This window comes from Neomonachus schauinslandi, chromosome 7 (genome assembly GCF_002201575.2).
Source record: "Neomonachus schauinslandi chromosome 7, ASM220157v2, whole genome shotgun sequence".
NCBI lineage: Eukaryota > Metazoa > Chordata > Mammalia > Carnivora > Phocidae > Neomonachus > Neomonachus schauinslandi.
In genome coordinates this window covers 36,536,955-36,555,681 of record NC_058409.1, presented here as the reverse complement: position 1 = coordinate 36,555,681, position 18,727 = coordinate 36,536,955, and the positions used below count along the sequence as shown (strand labels likewise).

The 18,727-nt window shown below is 44.0% G+C and overlaps 1 protein-coding gene across 5 annotated transcripts in view; it reads left to right on the top strand.

Annotated features, from left to right (window-relative positions):
* The window catches only part of PPP2R2B (protein phosphatase 2 regulatory subunit Bbeta), a 416,527-nt gene extending 399,087 nt beyond the window's left edge, over positions 1-17,440 (top strand). For all 5 annotated transcript variants that reach the window (XM_021702176.1, XM_044917125.1, XM_021702179.1 and 2 more), the window contains 3 exons: positions 4,328-4,497; positions 13,804-13,895; positions 16,721-17,440. In XM_021702176.1, the coding sequence (XP_021557851.1) occupies positions 4,328-4,497; positions 13,804-13,895; positions 16,721-17,000 (542 nt within the window). In that variant the 3' untranslated portion in view covers positions 17,001-17,440. The remainder of the gene's footprint in view (positions 1-4,327; positions 4,498-13,803; positions 13,896-16,720) is intronic.
* Positions 17,441-18,727: the final 1,287 nt, after the last annotated feature.

Here is an 18,727-nt window from a genome sequence, read left to right as displayed (position 1 = left end):
CATTCAAAGCTCTTGTGTCTTTGTTCATTTTCTGCTTAGATGATCTGTCTATTGCTGAGAGTGGAGTATTGAGGTCTCCTACAATTAACGTATTGTTTTCAATATGATTATTTTGGTTAACAGTTGGCCTATATAGATGGCTGCTCCCATGTTGGGGGCAAAGATATTTACAATTGTTAGATCTTCTTGTTGGATAGAATCCTTTAAGAATGATATAGTGTCCTTCTGTGTCTCTAACTACAGTCTTTAGTTTAAAATCTAATTTGTCTGATATAAGAATTGCTACCCCAGCTTTCTTTTGAGGTCCATTGGCATGGAAGATGGATCTCCATCCCTTCACTTTCAGTCTGGATGTATCTTTAGGTTCAAATGAGTCTCTTATAGCATATGGATGGGTCCTGTCTTTTTATCCAATCTGCAACCCTGTGCCGTTTTATGGGAGCATTTAGGCCGTTCACGTTGAGAGTGATTATTGAAAGTTAGGAATTAATTGTCATCATGTTGCCTGTGAAGACCTTGTTTTTATTGATTGTCCCTGTAAATTTCTGTTGTAGATCACTCTTGGGGTCTTTCTCCTTTTATAGAACCCCCCCTTAATATTTCTTTCAGGGCCAGCCATGGTCACATATTCTTTCAGTTTCTGCCAGTCTTGGAAGCTCTGCATCTCTCCATCCATTCTAAATGACAGCCTTGCTGGATAAAGTATTCTTGGCTGCATGTTCTTCTCGTTTAGTACCCTGAATATGTCTTGCCAGGCCTTTCTGGCTTGCCAGGTCTCTGTGGATAGGTCTGACATTATTCTGATGTTCCTCCCTCTGTACGTAAGGAATCTCTTCCCCCTAACTGCCCTTAAGATGGTTTCCTTGGTTCTAAGATTTGTGAGTTTTACTATTACATGTCGGGGTGTTGGCCTGTTTTCCTTGATCTTAGGAGGGGTCCTCTCTGCCTCTAGGACTTGAATGTTTGTTTCATTCCCCAGATTAGGGAAGTTCTCAGCTATGATTTGCTCAAATACATCTTCTAGCCCTCTCTCTCTCCCCACCCCCTTGGGATTCCAATAATTCTGACATTGGAACATTTCAGGTGTCACTTATTTCTCTGATTCTATTTTCTTGGATTCTGAGTTGTTGTTTCCTGGCCTCCTCTCTTCCCTTTTTATCTATTAATTGGTCTTCTAGGTCACTAATTCATTCTTCTGCCTCACTAACCCTAGCTGTTAGATTATCTAGATTAGATTGGATCTCATTGATAACATTTTTAAGTTCTGCCAATTCAGCTTTCACTTCTGCCCTTAGAGACTCTATGTTGCCATTAATTGATTTCTCCATTCTAGCTATTGTCTTCACAATTGCTAGCCTGAATTCCATCTCTGACATCCTGGTTATATCTGAATCCATTTGTAAATCTGTGGCATAAGTCATAGTCTCTGAGTCTTTCCTATTCTGGGGGTTCCTCCTCCTAGTCATTCTGTTGAGGGGTGGTTGAGGGAATGTATAGAGTCCAAATTATTGACCACAACCCAAGCAAGATGCACCCTGTTTTCTAGGGACCTTAGGGTTGCTGGCCTCTTGTTCTCCCAGGCTGTCTTCTGGGGCAGGGGCCTGCCTCACTGTTACTCAGGCAACCCTGTTTGGGCGGAGTTGCTCTGCCCCCTATGGTGGGGGATGGGCTCAGTGGGAATCAGTCTTTGGGGGGGGGGCTTTTATTTTCTGGTGGCTTTCCGCATCTCTTCCTAGAGTCAGAGCCCAAGAGAGAGACCGTTTCCAACCCTCTGCCTCAGAGCAGAGAGATCAGTCTGTTCTTCAGTGAGCTCTCCAGGCCACACTATCTCTGTTTCTGTCCGTGCTGCTATAAACTGCAGCATCCTGGGTTGTGCGCCCCTCCGCAGCGCTCCCAGTCCTCACCTCTAGGTAGGGGCTCGTCTCTGCCCTTTGTGCTTCTAAAACCGCCAGCCACCCCCAGTTCGCACATGCTGCCCCGCCACTCTGGGTTTCCATCCGGGGGCTGCCCTAAAGTCCTTTCCCCATCGCTACCGGTCTGTGAGTCTGTGCCCCATCCCCAATGCGGAAGGTTGTCGCTCACTGGTGGTGTAGGATCCCCACGGCCAGGCTCCCTCCCGCTGCTGTTTATCCTCTGATATCTGCCCGCAGAATTACGGCTTCCTGCTTCGTACCTTCAAACCAACTGCCTGGGGTATTCTGTTTGTGGAGATCCAGGTCTGTCTGCTTACATCTCAGGCTAATTTCATGGGTGTTCAGAGTGCTCTGGTAGAGCTATCCAGCTCAATTCCAGGGACCGGTTGGGATTTTTAACTGATCCCTTCCCATTTACTGCAGGTGCATCAGGGGGAGATGACCATGCCTCAGGGCTCCCACTTGTCTGTTGAGTTGTTTGCATGGGGCTTGCCTGGAGTTTGTAAGTCCCCAGCCCTAATGAGAGTCCTTGGAAGAGAAGAGAAACTAATGTGAAAATCTAGTTCTCAATTATGAGGACATCAGTCAGAGTCCAGGGGACTTCCTGAATGCTTAATTAAAGTCCAAGAGGTTTTTCTGTTTCAGTGGGTTTAATTCTCAAGTTCAATTCTGATTGATGAGGGTTTTTTGTGGTTCTCTTAAATGGTGAAGTAACAATTAGAATTTTGGTTTGGCTCAGAGTTTAATTCAGCAAGGTTTGAAAGACAACTCGTTATAGCCTTAGGTTTTCTACATAGAATTAGATACTGACTCTGAGTGTGTTGAGCAGGCAGGAAAGAGAAAGCTCTGGAGGATGTGTTAACTTGCAGACTGGTGTTTTGTTTAGCCTAAAATTGAGTATGGTTCCACTTAACAAGTGTTTGTATCACAATTACCATTGTTATAGGTTAAAAGTAAGTATGGACAAATGCATATAACTCCCCATCAGACATGCTGAGCCCCCAGATGGCAAAGAATTCATTCACTGATCTAGCTTTGGTTCTAATCAAGCAACACATGTTTATTGAACATTTGTATGCAAGACTTTCAGTACAAAGGAAAACCAGAAAGGAGCTGACAATGCTGTTGAGATAAAAACAAATGCGAGGATTGTTAAATCATAATGTGAGAGTACCTGAGGTCCTATTAAACAAGTGGGCCAGACCAAGTGTAGGGGGCTTCCACAAAATGATCATTTAAGGCTAAGAGTCCCTCAGAATTTGAGTCAATGAAGGCAGAACAATCAGGCATAGAAATGGGAAAGGTCAAGATATACCAAAGCTATATTCTATACATTCAATTTGAACCAGAGAAGTTCAAAATCAAGGTAGATATAGTACACCAGCTTCTGATGGGATTTGCTGTCCAGCTGAGGAGGTTTGCATTCATTCCTTTAAGTGGAAATCAGATGAAGCTACTGAGAAGTAATAAGTGCCTGGATATCAGAACAAATGGACAATATATACAAAGGACATGACTGAGGCTCAGCCAAGTGCCACTATTAAAAACTGTGACCTAGAGAGATGAAAATCAAGCTTGACCATGAATATTCATAGCAGCATTATTCGTAGTAGCCACAAAGTAGAAATGCAGGCGTTTATCAAGTGTTTAAGAGATACACCAAATGTGGTATATCCATACAATGGGTTATTATTCAACCATAAAAAGGAATGAAGTGCTGATATATACTACAGGATGGATGAACCATGGAGATAGTACTGAGGGAAAGCAGCCAGTCACAGAAAAACTCTATCTCATATAATTCCATTTAGGGGAAATATCCAGATTAGGCAATTTCATAGAACAAAAAAACAGATTAGTCATTTCCTAGGGCTGCAGGAGTAGGGAATGAGGAGTAACTACAAATGGGTATAGAATTTGGGGGCAGGGGGCCAGTTGATGAAATAGTTTGAAATTTAGACTGTGGCAATGCTTATACAATTATGTGATTATACTGAAAAAAACCAATGAACTGTAAACTTCAAATGAACAGATTTTATGGTATGTAATTTTATATCTCAAGAAATCTATAAACACATTTTTTAAGCATCTCAGATGCTCCTGGTGTTGATAGGAGCAGTGACACACAGAGACCAGGGGAATTGTGAAATAGTTAGATACATCAACTCGGAGCTTGGCAAGGCTCTGTGCCAGATCTCTGGATGGTACAGGTCCCATGCAAGTCCTTCCATGAGAAAGAAAATACAGAAACCAGTGACTGCTTTTTCTGCTTCCAGGTTCTTGATCGGTAACGTACTTACATCCTGCAGATTCTACTCCAAGTTAGACTGTTGGCTTTCTAGCTGGCCCAAATGTGGTAGAGTTAGTTGATAAGGATGTACTTATTTTCTCTCATTTTTGCTTCTGTTCTGCAGTTTTTGAAGAGCCTGAAGATCCAAGCAACAGGTCATTTTTCTCTGAAATTATCTCTTCGATTTCGGATGTGAAGTTCAGCCACAGTGGGAGGTATATCATGACCAGAGACTATCTGACTGTTAAAGTTTGGGATCTCAACATGGAAAACCGCCCTATTGAGACTTACCAGGTATGGACCCCCCACCCACCCATAGGTACATAAGGCACTTCCTTTGCGGGCCTCCACATCAGCTTCTGCTGCAAAGGCTTACAGTGCACAAGAGTAAGAGACCGTACATCATCATATCATATATATTCAATAAAATGGTATAGTTTATAAGGGCCATAGGATATTAGACAAGGGTACATAAGGAGGAGCTTGAATTCCATTTAAGCTGTATCTACTGAGCATTTAATGTGGGATGGATACTGTAGATAGAAAGGTACACAAGACAGGGCGCCTGGGTGGCTCAGTTGGTTAAGCGACTGCCTTCAGCTCAGGTCATGATCCTGGAGTCCCGGGATCGAGTCCCGCATCGGGCTTCTCCCTCTGACCCTCCCCCCTCTCATGTGCTCTCTCTCATTCTCTCTCTCTCAAATAAATAAATAAAATCTTAAAAAAAAAAAGAAAGGTACACAAGACAGACAGGGTCCTGCTCTCCTAGAGCTGATGACTGGTAGAGAAGCCTGATGATGAATAGGGGATTGAGTAGGCAGTGAGGCTAGAGATGGTACTGGGTGCTTGGGAGCACAGACAAGGAGGGTCAGCCTGGTGAGAAGAGACCCAAAGGCTGACCCTTGATTGAACTAGCCAGAAGGATAGTGTGTTCATAGATGCTGTGTTCAGAAAGGAGTTATTTGTGTATTAAATATAGAACATGGGCAGAAAGAAGAGTCTGGAAATGTAGGCCCTGGTAAAGAAGATTTCGTTATTTTGTCTTCAGCGTGAGTACAATGGAAAACCATTAAAAGGTTTTACACTGGAAATGACAGGAGGAGATGATGGCAATTGGCGCTGGAATGGTGGCATGCAGATGGAGAGATAGGAGGAGAGTCTATGAGGTGCACTGGCCAATTCAATGTGGAGGGAAGAAGAGTTAAGACTGTACAGGTTGTTAGCGTAAGCATTGGCTAAATGGTTGGTAGATTGATGGACAAAGGGAACAAAGGAGAAGGCAGTGTTTAGAATACAATGGCCTTTTTTAGAAGATGGAAGACTAGACTTTGAGGTAGAAAGGATTTGAAGAAGCTCATTTCAGGTACGAGCACAATAGAAGCAAAGATAAAGAGGCAGGGATAAACTGGTCTTTTTTAAAGATATTTTGGTTTAGATTAAAAGAGGTGTGAAAATTTTAGATAGAGGGATTTAACTTACATATTTTTTCTTGAGACAGAATTCAGATACTGTAATATTCATCCTTTCAAAGTCTACCAAAGTTGTGGAACCCTCAACCACTCCAATTTCAGAACATTTTCATCACTAACATTCTGATTGTGCTGGGGAGGAGAGACTATAGGGGGAGATGGAAGGAGATAGGACAGTTAACAAGTTATTGCAACATTCTGGCAAACGCTGATAGTAGCTTAGATGAGGGTGTGAGCAATGGGGGTGACCAGATTCTTAATATATTTTCATGGTAAAATCAACAGGACTTAACAAATTGGATATGTGATGTAAGAGGAAAAGAAGCACCAGGGATCATTCCAAGGTTTTTATCCTGAGCAATTGGGAAAATGGTGGTGCCATTTTATGTAGATGAGGGAATCACAATTTATTTTGGGACATGTAGAGCCAAGTAAACACCCAGAAATTGCAAGTAGACAGCTCAGTTTGAGTTTGGGTATACCTTAGCTTAGAGAAAAGAAGCGGTCAGGACCATGCCCTGGGAACTCAGTGTTTACAGGTTGGGAAGAGGAAAAGTGAGAAGGATGTTCTAGGAGCCAAGTAAAGAGACTATTTCAAGGAGGAGAAATCACCAACTACCAAATGCTGTTGCTGAATCAAGTAGGAAAGGATTGAAAATTGGCCATTGGATTTAGTAATGAGGAGATAGGTGTAGGTGAATGGCATTAATGAAGGTCTGATTGGAGTGGGTTTTGAGAGAGACTGTAAATAGGAGATGTGAGTGTAATGAGTACAGGTAGCTCTTCCAAGAAATTTTAGTCTAAAGGGCAACAGCGAAATGGGGTGGAAGCAGGAATGGGATACAGGCATAAGGAAGTTATCACAGCATGTTTTATGCTGAGGGGAATAAGCCAGGAGAGAAAGAATTCAAGCAGTTGACTCCTTGGGGGAAGCAAGATGGAACAGAGTCCATTGCCTCGAGGCAGGTGTTGTAGGCCGTACATGGGAAGATGGACAATTCATCCATCAAAAGGAAGGAGAGAAGAGTAAATAGCTATGGATCCATTGTGTTGGTAGCCATAGATGGTTTCTTCTTGTTGCTTCTATTTTCTCATAAAATAAGAAGAGTGAGAAAGAAAAGTATATAATACGCATCTAAGAGAGTTGAGTACAATGGAAGGAGAGAGATACTTAAGGTGTGACTGTAATGATGGACCACTAAACCTCAGGTAGATAAGGAGGGAAATAATGTGCGAAGAAAAGTAGACAGAATAATGGATTTGAAGAATTGATAGAATCAAGATAGTAAAGAGTGAACTAAGAAGATAGGAGGTAGCGGGGCACCTGGGTGGCTCAGTCATTAAGTGTCTGCCTTCGGCTCGGGTCATGATCCCAGAGCCCTGGGATCAAGCCCCACATCAGGCTCCCTGCTCGGCAGGAAGCCTGCTTCTCCCTCTCCCGCTCCCCCTGCTTGTGTTCCCTCTCTCACTGTGTCTCTCTGTCAAATAAAGAAATAAAATCTTAAAAAAAAAAAAAAAGAAGATAGGAGGTAGCAAAAAAAAAAAGAAGATAGGAGGTAGCATTAGAACAGTACTTGTTCAACAGGTATAATTAGGGTCGTGGCAAGTCTTATCATGTGGCCAAGGAAGCAACACATTGAAAATGATGAGGCCAACTGAGAGACCAGAGTAATGATCCACGAAGAATAATGGCAGGGGATCCAGGTGCTAAAATTGCTTCAAGGAATGTGGCAGAGGGGCTCAGAACTGTTGCTAACTATAACAAGGTAGTCAGCAGGGAGTTTAGTTGGTGACATGACTTCAAAGGAGCTGAGGGCTTTAGAACAGGAATCATCGCCTGGAGCAGCAAGGAGCCCACCTACCCTACTTTGACACATGAGTGGCCACAGGACAAGCCAATCTTTCAGAAGAAATTCAGAGAGAAGATTGAGGACCCCAAGGACTTTGACCAACTATGAGTAATGCAGGGGCCAGAATTCAAAAGGACATAGGTGGTTGAGATAGTCTGCCCTATATATTTGGGGTCTTCCTGTCCCCCAGATCCTTCCAGACTTCAGGGCCCCACTTCACAGCACCTGCCTCGAGGCTCTCACCTTCATGTTCAGCCCAGGGCTAAGCCAACTCGCGTGTCCTCTTCCAGCTGCACACACCTCTCGTGTTACAGAGGGCAATGACAACTAGAACCTGAGTGTGGGTGGTATGGACAGACTTGTGGCCTGCTGGCCAAACCAGATGAGAGAAAACTGGATTTAGTCTCTTCAGTGGCAGGAGCAATTAGTACTTTCATTTTAGAGAAAGGCTTTAAGAGCAAAGCTGGTTTTAGAACCCAGTAAGCTAGCTAGGACATGGAATAATCAGCATTTTAAGAGCGTAATTCTCAAAGCACGTTCAGCTAGTGGTAGACGTGGAAGTGCTCTTTGTCAAATGCTTTCAGATAGGTCTCATAGCACACATATTGAAATGAAATATTACAGAAGTTTAACTTTAGATAGCATACTTCAAAGCAATTTAAATTTATATACTATACCCCAAATGGTAACATACTATATAAAAGATGGCAAGCAAACACTGAATTTCTAGAACACTGTTGAAAAAGATGGATTATTTCCTATTGGGCCAGCCTTCACCATCACCAGTTACTAATGCCTTCCCTGTGGAGGGGAGAAAGTAATGTTCCTGCCATGTATTTTCATACATGCATCAACTGGTCTCCAGCATCTTTCCAGAAATAAGAAACTGTAGACTTAAGTATCATTAGCTCTTCTCTGTAGATTTCAGTATCATCAGCTCTTTTCAAGCTCTCCTACAGAACAGGGGTTGGCAAACCATGGCTGGTGGGCCAAATCCAGTCTCCATCTGTTTTAGTAAAAAATTTTACTGAAATACAGCCACACCTGATCATGGGTACATGGTTGCTTTCACGCTACAATGGCAGAGTTGAACAGATGTGATGGAGATGATATAGCCCACAGGCTTAAAATATCTGCTATGTGACTCTTTACAAGAGAAGTCTGTTGACCCCTGAAATCTAAGAACCAACCAACAGAGTTCACTCTTGCTGGGCCTCATGAGCAGTCCCATTATGTACAACACCAGGCTTCCACGAGTTCATGATTTGAGAACCTCTGTGTTGGGAGGCTAGTGTCAAGAAAGCCATACATAATAGGAACATGAAGAAAAAAGCATCAAATTGGGTGAGTTTTAAGTTTTCTCTTGCTCTGTGTTCTAGATGTTTCTAATCAATGTGTCTTACCTTATCCTCTCCTCTGATGGAGATAGGGCCATCTTGTTTGCCTAAGGTTTTGTTTTTTGTTTGAGCAACAGAACATAAATATAACATACCTTCATAGTAAATGTTCTTTTTCTTTAGATGACATCAAGTCAAGGCAGTAGGAGCTTCCCAAAATTTAGCTGCTGGGAGGAGAAAATACTGGTTCAGACTGGATTTTCTTTTAGATCCCTCCTGACTTTTGTCTTTCAAGAATTATTTGTAGAGTTCTAGGCAATGTGGTTCCTACTAATGGACCCACATTTCCAAATCACACATGTTTTGATACTTATAAACTTTTACCTTTGCCTTCTGTCTATAGGTCCAGAAAAGTTTGTGAAGAACATAGGCTGAGCCAAAAACAAATTTTAGTGATTATAGTGAGAGAAAATGATGACTATCCGTTTCTTATAATTTTGCAATTCCTTGACTCTTGTAGAATTCTAAGAGGTTCTGCATCATAGAAACCTGCTTAACCATTTGTTTTCAAAACTAGTTTCTCCCTTCTCAAAACACATCTCTGCCTTGCCTGAAAAGTGCTCCATATCAGATCAGTGGAATACGAGTAAGGGGGAGAGAAGGCTGAAAATAAGGAGCTATTTGGCTCATTTTTTTCTCCAAAAAGTAGGAGAGCTGGAGTACAGACATGTCTCATTTTATTACATTTCTGAATACTGCCTTTTTTTTTTTTAAATATACAAATTGAAGGTTGGCAGCAGCCCTGCATTGAGCAAGTCTACCGGCACCATTTTTCCAACAGCATTTGCTCATTTCATGTCTGTGTCACCTTTACCATTTTCAAGCTTTATTATTATTACTATTACACGTTATGACAATCTGTGATGAGTGATCTTTGACATTACCATTTTAACTGTGTTGGGGTGCCAGAACAGGGCCCATATAAAATGGTGAGCTTAAATAATTTATGTTGTGTGTGTTCTGCCTGCTCCACCAACCTGTCCTTCCTTCTCTCCTTCTCCTCTGGCCTCCGTATTCCCTGGACACAGCAATATTGAAATTAGGCCAGTTGATAACCCTCCCCTGGTTTCAAAGTGTTCATGTGAAAGAAAGAGTCACACATCTCTCACTTGAAATCGAAAGCTAGAAGTGATTAAGCATAGTGAGGAAATCATGTAAAAAGCAAAGCAGGCTGAAAGCTAGGCCTCTTGCACCCAACTGCCAAGTTGTGAATGTAAAGGAAAAGTTCTTGAAGGGAATTAAAAGTGCTACCCTAGTGAACAAATGAATGATGAGACACTGAAACAGCCTTAGGGGAAAGTTTGAGGGGTCTGGAGAGAAGATCAAACCAGCCCCAGCATCTCCTTAAGCCGAAGCATAATCCAGAGCAAGGCCCTAACTCTCCTCCATTCTCTGAAGGCTGAGAGTGGGGAAGAGGCTACAGAAGAAAATTTAAAGCGAGGAGAGGTTCCACTTATAGAGCACTCATAAGGTTCAAGGAAAGAAGCCGTCTCCAAAACTTGAAAGCACAAGATTAGCAGCAAGGGCTGATAGAGAAGCTGCAGCAAGTTCTCCAGAAGATCTAGCTGAGACAATTCATGAAGGTGACTACACCAAGCAACGATTTTCAATGTGGACAAAACAGCCTTCAATTGGAAAAAGATGCCATCAAGGAGTTTCATAGCTATAGAGGGGAAGTCAGTACCTGGCTTCAAAGCGTCAAAGGACAGGCTGATTTCCTTGTTAGGAGCGAATGCAGCTGGTGACTAAGTTGAAGCCAAAGCTCATTTACTATTCTGAAAATCCTAGGGCCCTTAAGAAATATGCAAAATCTACTCTGCTTGTGCTCTATAAATGGAACCACACAGCCTGGATGACTGCACTGTGTTTACAACATGGCTTACCGAGTATTTTAAGCCCACGGTTGAGACCTACTGCTCATTGATGATGCACCTGGTCACCAAAGAGCTCTGAGGGAGATGTACAATGAGATTTATGTTGTTTTCATGCCTGCTAACATAACATCCATTCTGCAGCCCATGGATCAAGAAGTCATTTCAACTTTCAAGTCTTATTATTGAAGAACTACATTTCATAAGGCTATAGATGCCCTAGTGATTCCTCTGATGGGTGTAGGCAAAGTAAATGCAAAGCCTTCTGGAAAGGATTTGTTACTCTAGGTGCCATTAAGAACATCGGTGATTCATGGGAAGAAGTTAAACTATCAACATGCACAGGAGTTTGGAAGCAGTTGATTCCAGTCCTTGTGGATGAGTTTGAGAGGCTCCAAATTTTAATGAAGGAAACCACTGCAGATGTGGTGGAAATAGCAAGTGGAGCCTACAGATGGGACTGAACTTAAAAGGATGAGGACTTGCTTCTTACAGATGAGCAGAGCAAGTGGTTTCTTGAGCTGGAATCTACTGGCGAAGATGCTGTAGAGATTGTTGAAATGTCAACAAAGGATTTAGAATATCACATGAACTTAGTTGATAAAGCAGGAACAAGGTTTGAGAGGATCGACTCCAATTTTGAAAGAAGTTCTGCTGTGGGTAAAATGCTATCAAACAGTACTGCATGCTATAGAAGAAGCCTTTGTGAAAGACAGAGGCCATAGCTATGGCACACTTTGTCTTATTTGAAGAAATTGCCACCCCCACACCAGCCTTCACCAACCACCACTGTGGCCAGTCAGGACAACCCTGAGGTATGACCTTCTACTACCAGAAAAAGGACAACTAGCTGGAAATCTCAGATGATTTGCATTTGTTCTCAGCAATTAAGTATTTTTTAATTAAGGTATATACATTTTTTTAGATAATGCAATTTACTGCATACTTAATAGAGTATAGGTAAGCCTAACTTCTACATGCCCTGGAATACCAAAACGTTTATTTAACTCACTTTGTTACGATAGTCACTTTATTATCACCGTCTATAACCCACAGTATCTTCGAGGTGTGCCTATACTAAAACAACAAACTTGGCTTCCATTGCCCACTGGATCAATTCCCCGCTTGGCATACTGCCATTCAGAAGCCACAGCTCTCTATTTCCTCTATTACAAAGAACCCAGGAACAAGTCAATGAGAAGTCAAGACAAGACAAGAAAGATCTGGAGTTGGCAAAACTAGGACCCAGAGGCTCATTTTGTCTCCCACCTGTTTTATAAGTAAAGTTCTAATGGGACACAGCCCCACTCTTCTGTTTATGCATTACCTACGGCTACATTTGCATTACAAGGGGCTGAGTTGAGAGGTCGCCACAGAAGTCCTATGGCCCACAAAGCATAAATATTGACTTTCTGGCCCTTGATAGAAAAGGTTTGCCGGGTCGCCTGGGTGGCTCAGTCGTTAAGCGTCTGCCTTCGGCTCAGGTCATGATCCCGGGGTCCTGGGATCGAGTCCCATGTCGGGCTCCCTGCTCTGCGGGAAGCCTGCTTCTCCCTCTCCCACTCCCCCTGCTTGTGTTCCTGCTCTCGCTATGTCTCTGTCAAATAAATAAAATCTTTAAAAAAAAAAAAAAAAGAAAAGAAAAGGTTTGCCAAACAATGGTCAAGATCAAGAATCAGTCCTTTTTTTGCCCACAGACTCACTCCTCCTTCTTTGCTCAAAGACTCTTAACAATCACTAGAGATCTGCAGCCCTACAAAAAGAAATGGCCTTCTACATCAGACTTGTGCCACTTGGAATAGGCCCAAAAGGCGGCAGGAGAGGAAGGGAACGACAATTTATAGCATAGATCTTAAGTGTGAGACGTAAACCTCACCCTCGCATCCCCTTCTCCATCTAACAATGCTAGAAGCCCTGCCGCAGATGGATTCTCTTGTCACCAAAGCAATGAGGCGGGTACCCTGACAAGGCCCAGGACTGTTTGGTAACAGTCGTTTGCCGAGTTAGAAATACTTGCACTGTCCGCATGACTCAGAGAGCTTTCCAATCCCCCAAAACATCTCAGGGAACATAGGGTGAATGACCCAACCATGCTGACTGGTCTCCCGTAAAGTTCCCATCCAACAACTTCATGGGGCCCCAGCATCCCCTGCCCTTCTTCACTCTCAGGTGCGAACTTTCCTTCTTATTTCACTGAAAAATAGAAACCGGAGAGAATTACCCATGCTCCAGGACTGCATCCTTTACATCAGAGGCTCGTCAACAGCTTCACCTGCACAGGCCTTTCCAAATTATCATACCCAAAAATGAACGTGGCAAGTCCATCCTTCCGCTTGCTCAAGAGAAAGATCCAGGAGCCATCTTGACTCTCATTCTTCTTTCCACGCTTCACAGTTGCACCATCCACGAATCCTATCAGTTGTCCCTGCAAACATGCCGAGAAGCTGACCGCTTGCTCCCGCCCTGCTCCACACCATCATCTGCCACCAGGCTCTCACTGGCCTCCCTGCCTCTGCTGCCTCACATTATCAATCATGACACAGCTCAGTGGTCCCTTCTGTGACGTCTCCTCACTTCGCTCAGCATAAAAGGCCCACGTGAACGCTCATCTGCCCCCATGCTAGGATGAAAGCACACCAGGGGTATTTTGTTCACTGCCTCTCCCAAGCAAGAGCTGGCAGGCCATAAACATTTGTTGAGTTAAAGGCTAAATGAATAGTGTCCTCTAATGTGTATTTGCAAGTCAGTTTAGAAAACGGGACTCTATACCACCTACTGGGCCCTTCTGCCGGCCACCGGCTCCCTGAGCAAGCTTGCTTAATCCACACTCGCCACATAAGCAGCTCCCCAACCCATGGCTGCAAAGAGCCCAGCCTGGATTCAGACCCAGGCCATCCAATTCAAGGCACATGTATACTAGAAGAATTAACAGCTCACATCACCAGAGGAGGTCTTCACAGAAACGAGCATTTTTAAAATAGTAACTGACCCTCTTGATGTATTTCCCCAACAGGTGCATGACTACCTCCGCAGCAAGCTGTGCTCCCTCTACGAAAACGACTGCATTTTTGATAAATTTGAATGTGTGTGGAATGGGTCAGACAGGTAAGAGAGGCTCCATGGCTAGGGAATCTTCCAGAGGTGAGCCCTGTATTTGCTGGGGCCCTGGGCAATTTATCCTAAGCAGGGCGTGGCCAAAGGGAGGTCAGAATCAGGCCCCAGGGCCTGGCAGGAATCCACTGTGTAGGTCCCTGGATTTCCCTTGAGGTCAGACCTGGATATAAGGGAGAGATGGAGTGAGACCCTTGAATCCTCTTTCAGGACTGGCACAGGTGACCATGAGACATCAACGAGAAAATCCCATGTCTTACACACCAGACGCCCCCAGAGCTAGGTCAACATGGCCGAAATAAACACTAATAATGCACCAGCGAATTCCAGCATAAACAGTTCCAATTATTGCAAAGTGTGCTTTCTAGATCGAAAATTATCCCTAGACGCTTCTAGTGTAGACCTGTCCAAAGGCCCCGGTAGTTCATTAGCTGAATTCTAGTTGGCCTCATTTATCATATTCCCTCAAAGTGATTTATTATTGTTTTAAGGCCTTTTATTTCAACAGTACTTCATATTACCTTCTAATAGTTCATTTTTAGTTTGACAAATACAGATGATTCCCCGCCTTCCAGAACGAAATGCAGGCTACCAGGGGCTGATTTAGTGTTTTGAGGAACACGGCACCAACAATAGTGCTTGCAAGCAGTACCTTCTGTCAGGGCAAGGCATTCAGGAATTGGAACTTTTAGTAAAAACAAGCGGTTTCTGGCCATTCTTTGGCTTTCTTTGCCAATGAACCAAAATGTGCCTTCCACTTAGGAGACGCAGAAAAAATCTCCACATGACAGAGGCCCCAAGTCACAGCACCCCATTGCTATAGGGCGGAGGGAAGAGATGACAGAGCAGCTGTGATGTACGAACCAAAGCTCCTAAGGGGGAAAGTAGCGGGCCCCAAACCTGTGTTTCTAATTTTTATTTGTAGTTTATATTAATAAATTCTATTTGTTGTTATTGTCCTAATAACTTACCTTAACCTAGACTCACAAAGTACGTATTAGTCACCTTCGCCCACATCCTGTTATAGAATCCTGACCACAAGATGACAAGGTTGTTGTCATCATCCCCATTTTATAGCTGAGTAAACTGAGGCTCAGCAAGATAAAGCGACCTGCCCCAGCTCATGAGCTAGTACGTAGTAGAGACAAGAGTAGGAAGGTTTGAGTTTGAATCCTAAGATTGACATTCTTTTCATAACTTCACTACTTCTTTCCATAACCAAGAAAATTCTCAGTTCAGGTAAGGTTGAGAGTTTTTCTTTTTTTTTTCAAACCAACCAACAAAACCCAAAACACAGGGGCTTTCTCGGTTTAAAACCAAGCTGACTCATGGTGGAGGAAGCCTTGTTGGTTCATGGGAAGCAGTGAGGCCAGTGGCGGAGTGCTAGGCCCTGGGGTCGGGCACATGGGGGTTGGAGGCCTGACTTGGCCATTTTGTCACAGTGAGCGAGTTCCTCACTTTTCCTCAGGTGTAAAGCCCCTATCTGGGATAACGGAAGTCCAGGTGAGATTGCAGGGGAGTCGAGCGCTCAGCACCCTACCTGATAAAGTAGCAACAGCTTCTTCCACTACAAACACGTTCACCACGTCTGTTTCCTGGGCCAGAGTTACACAGGCAAGCCCTTGACTGATCTGCCTGGCACAGCTGACCCCACAGCCCTGTCCCCCTGGCTGTGGCCCCATGCTCTCAGTTTTCCCCGCACCTGTCTGCACACTCACGCCACATGAACGGAGAGGAGGTGCTGTCCTCTCCCATCCTCACCTCAGTTGGTCAGGGCTTCACCCACCAACGAGGCCAAGCCCCCGTGCTCCAGCAGCAGCCCCCGTGGGATGTTACTGAAGCAGCATGGTCCCCCACCCCCCCAGCCTGTCCGTGTGTGCAAACTGTCACCTGTAAAGAGTCAGTCCCTTGCTTCTGGAAGGCTTTGGCAGTCACTGCCCTCAGTCAGTCGTAAATCTGCCTGAGGGTGGAGAGCTCTTACAAAAAGGTGGATGCCGGGCGCCTGGGTGGCTCAGTCGGTTAAGTGACTGCCTGTGGCTCAGGTCATGATCCTGGAGTCCCGGGATCGAGTCCCGCATCGGGCTCCCTGCTCGGCGGGGAGCCTGCTTCTCCCTCTGACCCTCCCCCCTCTCATGTGCTCTCTCTCATTCTCTCTCTCACAAATAAATAAAATCTTTAAAAAAAAAAAAAAAGGTGGATGCCATCGGTCAATCCACTAGCAAGTCTTTCCTCTCCCAACTTCTTTTAAAATTTGAATTTGTTTACTCTCTTCCTGAGGGAGACCGCGATGACATCCGTTTTTTAGGTAAGTTTGCTGGCCAGGCTGAATTGAGAGCTGGTTCTTAGCAGGGGGAGGACACACCAGGCTCAGTGTGCTCATCTATCAGCGTTTCTCCCACTGTGCTAGCTGCAGAAAGCCTTAGACGTCCGGCCCAAGCCCCACTCCTGCAACCACACTTTCCGTGTGCATAACCAGTGTTCTCAAAAGTGTTCCTCCTGCCCTGACCTCTCTCCAGCCTCGCAATCCTAAGGGACATAAGGCTGGGATCATTAAAACCGCAGGACTCACTCCCTGAGCCAAAGAACCAAAAGGGATCTATCCACAGAAGTAAGTAACAAGGAGGGTTATCATGATCCTTCATTTCCCAACCAGCCTTCAAAACCGAGACCATGGTCACACTGTTGAGTCTGTTTGGGTTTTTGGTGAAACAGATGGTGCCATAATGTGGTGTCATTGGCTCCAGAAAGACACAATGGGGATACGCTCCTGCCTTTCTCCAGAGTCCTCAGTGACTCCCTATTTCCTCTCTACCTTGCAGCGTCATCATGACAGGCTCCTACAACAACTTCTTCAGGATGTTCGACAGAAACACCAAGCGTGACGTCACCCTGGAGGCCTCGAGGGAAAACAGCAAACCCCGGGCTATCCTAAAACCGCGGAAAGTGTGCGTAGGGGGCAAGCGGAGAAAAGACGAGATCAGTGTCGACAGTCTGGACTTTAGCAAAAAGATCTTGCATACGGCTTGGCACCCTTCAGAAAATATTATAGCAGTGGCGGCTACAAATAACCTATATATATTCCAGGACAAGGTTAACTAGGAGGACAAGTTATTACTTAATAATCTCACATACTGAATACTAGTCAGACATGTTTTTAAATGTTTCTTTGGGTCTTCATTTGATGCATTGACATTAATTTCCCTATGCAGAAAACAATTGGAATAGAATTAAAAGGAGTCCAACTTTCCCAGATCCCCAGTTCTAAGAAACTTTTGTCAAACCCAATAGGTTCTGAGACATTTCTGTTTAGAATTGAGAGCTGCCAGCTAACACTAATTCTCCATAGTTGACTTGAATTTCTGATGCTTTTCTTGCCCGGTTTTCTCTGGTGGGTCCAGTGTTTTGTTTCTAGGTGTCTGCTGAGATAAAATGAGGTTGTCTGTAGTATTTAAAGAGAAAAGAGATAAGTTTTTTTTAATTAAGCAATTCCATTTGATTGAAAAAAATCAACAAAAAAATAAACACCGTTTACTCTTAGAGAATTTCTCCTTTTTCTTTTTTTTGTGAAAAAAAATCACAAGCAGTCAGCATCTCCCTCCCCTGCCACACTTTTTATTAACAGTCTCATTTGAAGCAGAGATTTATGTCACGAGGCAGTGAAGGGGATGCAGAATGAGAAGGGAGGGGACACATCAACGCTGCTATACTCTTTTTTCTGGAAGCGCCATAGAAACAGCCTGAGAATTTGGCCAGGAAGCCCCATGAATGCTTCAGGGGACATAAAGAGAACACTTTCTACACAGTGCTTCTCAGAGTTAGCTTGGCAAGGCCATGTGGGGCCAAATTCCATCTGCTGCTTTGTTACTCTTGCTTTTTGTCATTTTAAATGGCTCCATATAATCCTCCACTTACACGTTCATTGGCTTTTTCTCTTCAACCTTTTCCAGCTTATTTATTCCATTGACTTCTAAAGGCCGAGTCCTGGTTGTTTATTATCTGGCATTCTAAGTGAAGCAATGGCACCACCCCTGGCTCCCTGAGAAAGGCTGGTCTGTTCCTTTGGGGCGCGTCTCCTTAGCAGCCCCCTCCTCTCTTCCTGGGTTGGGTAACCAAAAGTCACAATCCATCAATCTCCACTGCAGCTAGAACGGAAATGGCCAATACACATGCTGATTTGTGAAGTCTCATCAAGTGTTTCTAACCCACCCCAAGCTCACCATCTGGACGAATACACCAAACAGCTCTCTTGCCACAAAAACAGAATATGGGGGAGTCAGGAATCTTTCACGATATCGTGAAGTCTACTTGAACCTGTGCAGTCTGCTTCATCCTTCCCCCGACATTTAAAATTCAGACTTGTAAGTTCCAGAAGGTTCTATGTGGCACACCTCTGAGCAGAAGACTCAATGAATTCAAAGGATTTATAAATGTGAAGGGGAGTCTCGGAGAGGAGGTGGGAGGTACCCAGGAAGCGGGGCCTGGGCTTAGTGTCTCCAGACCCGTCACCATGATTCATTCCCTGTAACTTCCAATTCGTCAACAGGAAATGACTTGAGCATTTTTCTTTTAAACAGAAATTCTCTTTGGATTACTGTGTTTATTCGTAAAGTCCCAACTCGCAAGTGTAATTTGCTTGGGAGGAGGGAAAAAATAGTCTAAGAACCCTATTTCCATTCTAAGCTACTATCCATTTAAATAACAGCTTCTTGGCAAGGTAATAGCTATCTAGCATTTAAGGGAGCACCATTTTGTAAGATGCAGCCCAATCTCAGAAACACTCAGATATGAAAAGTACTTCTCAAACCTGAGAAGAAGCATGTGGATGA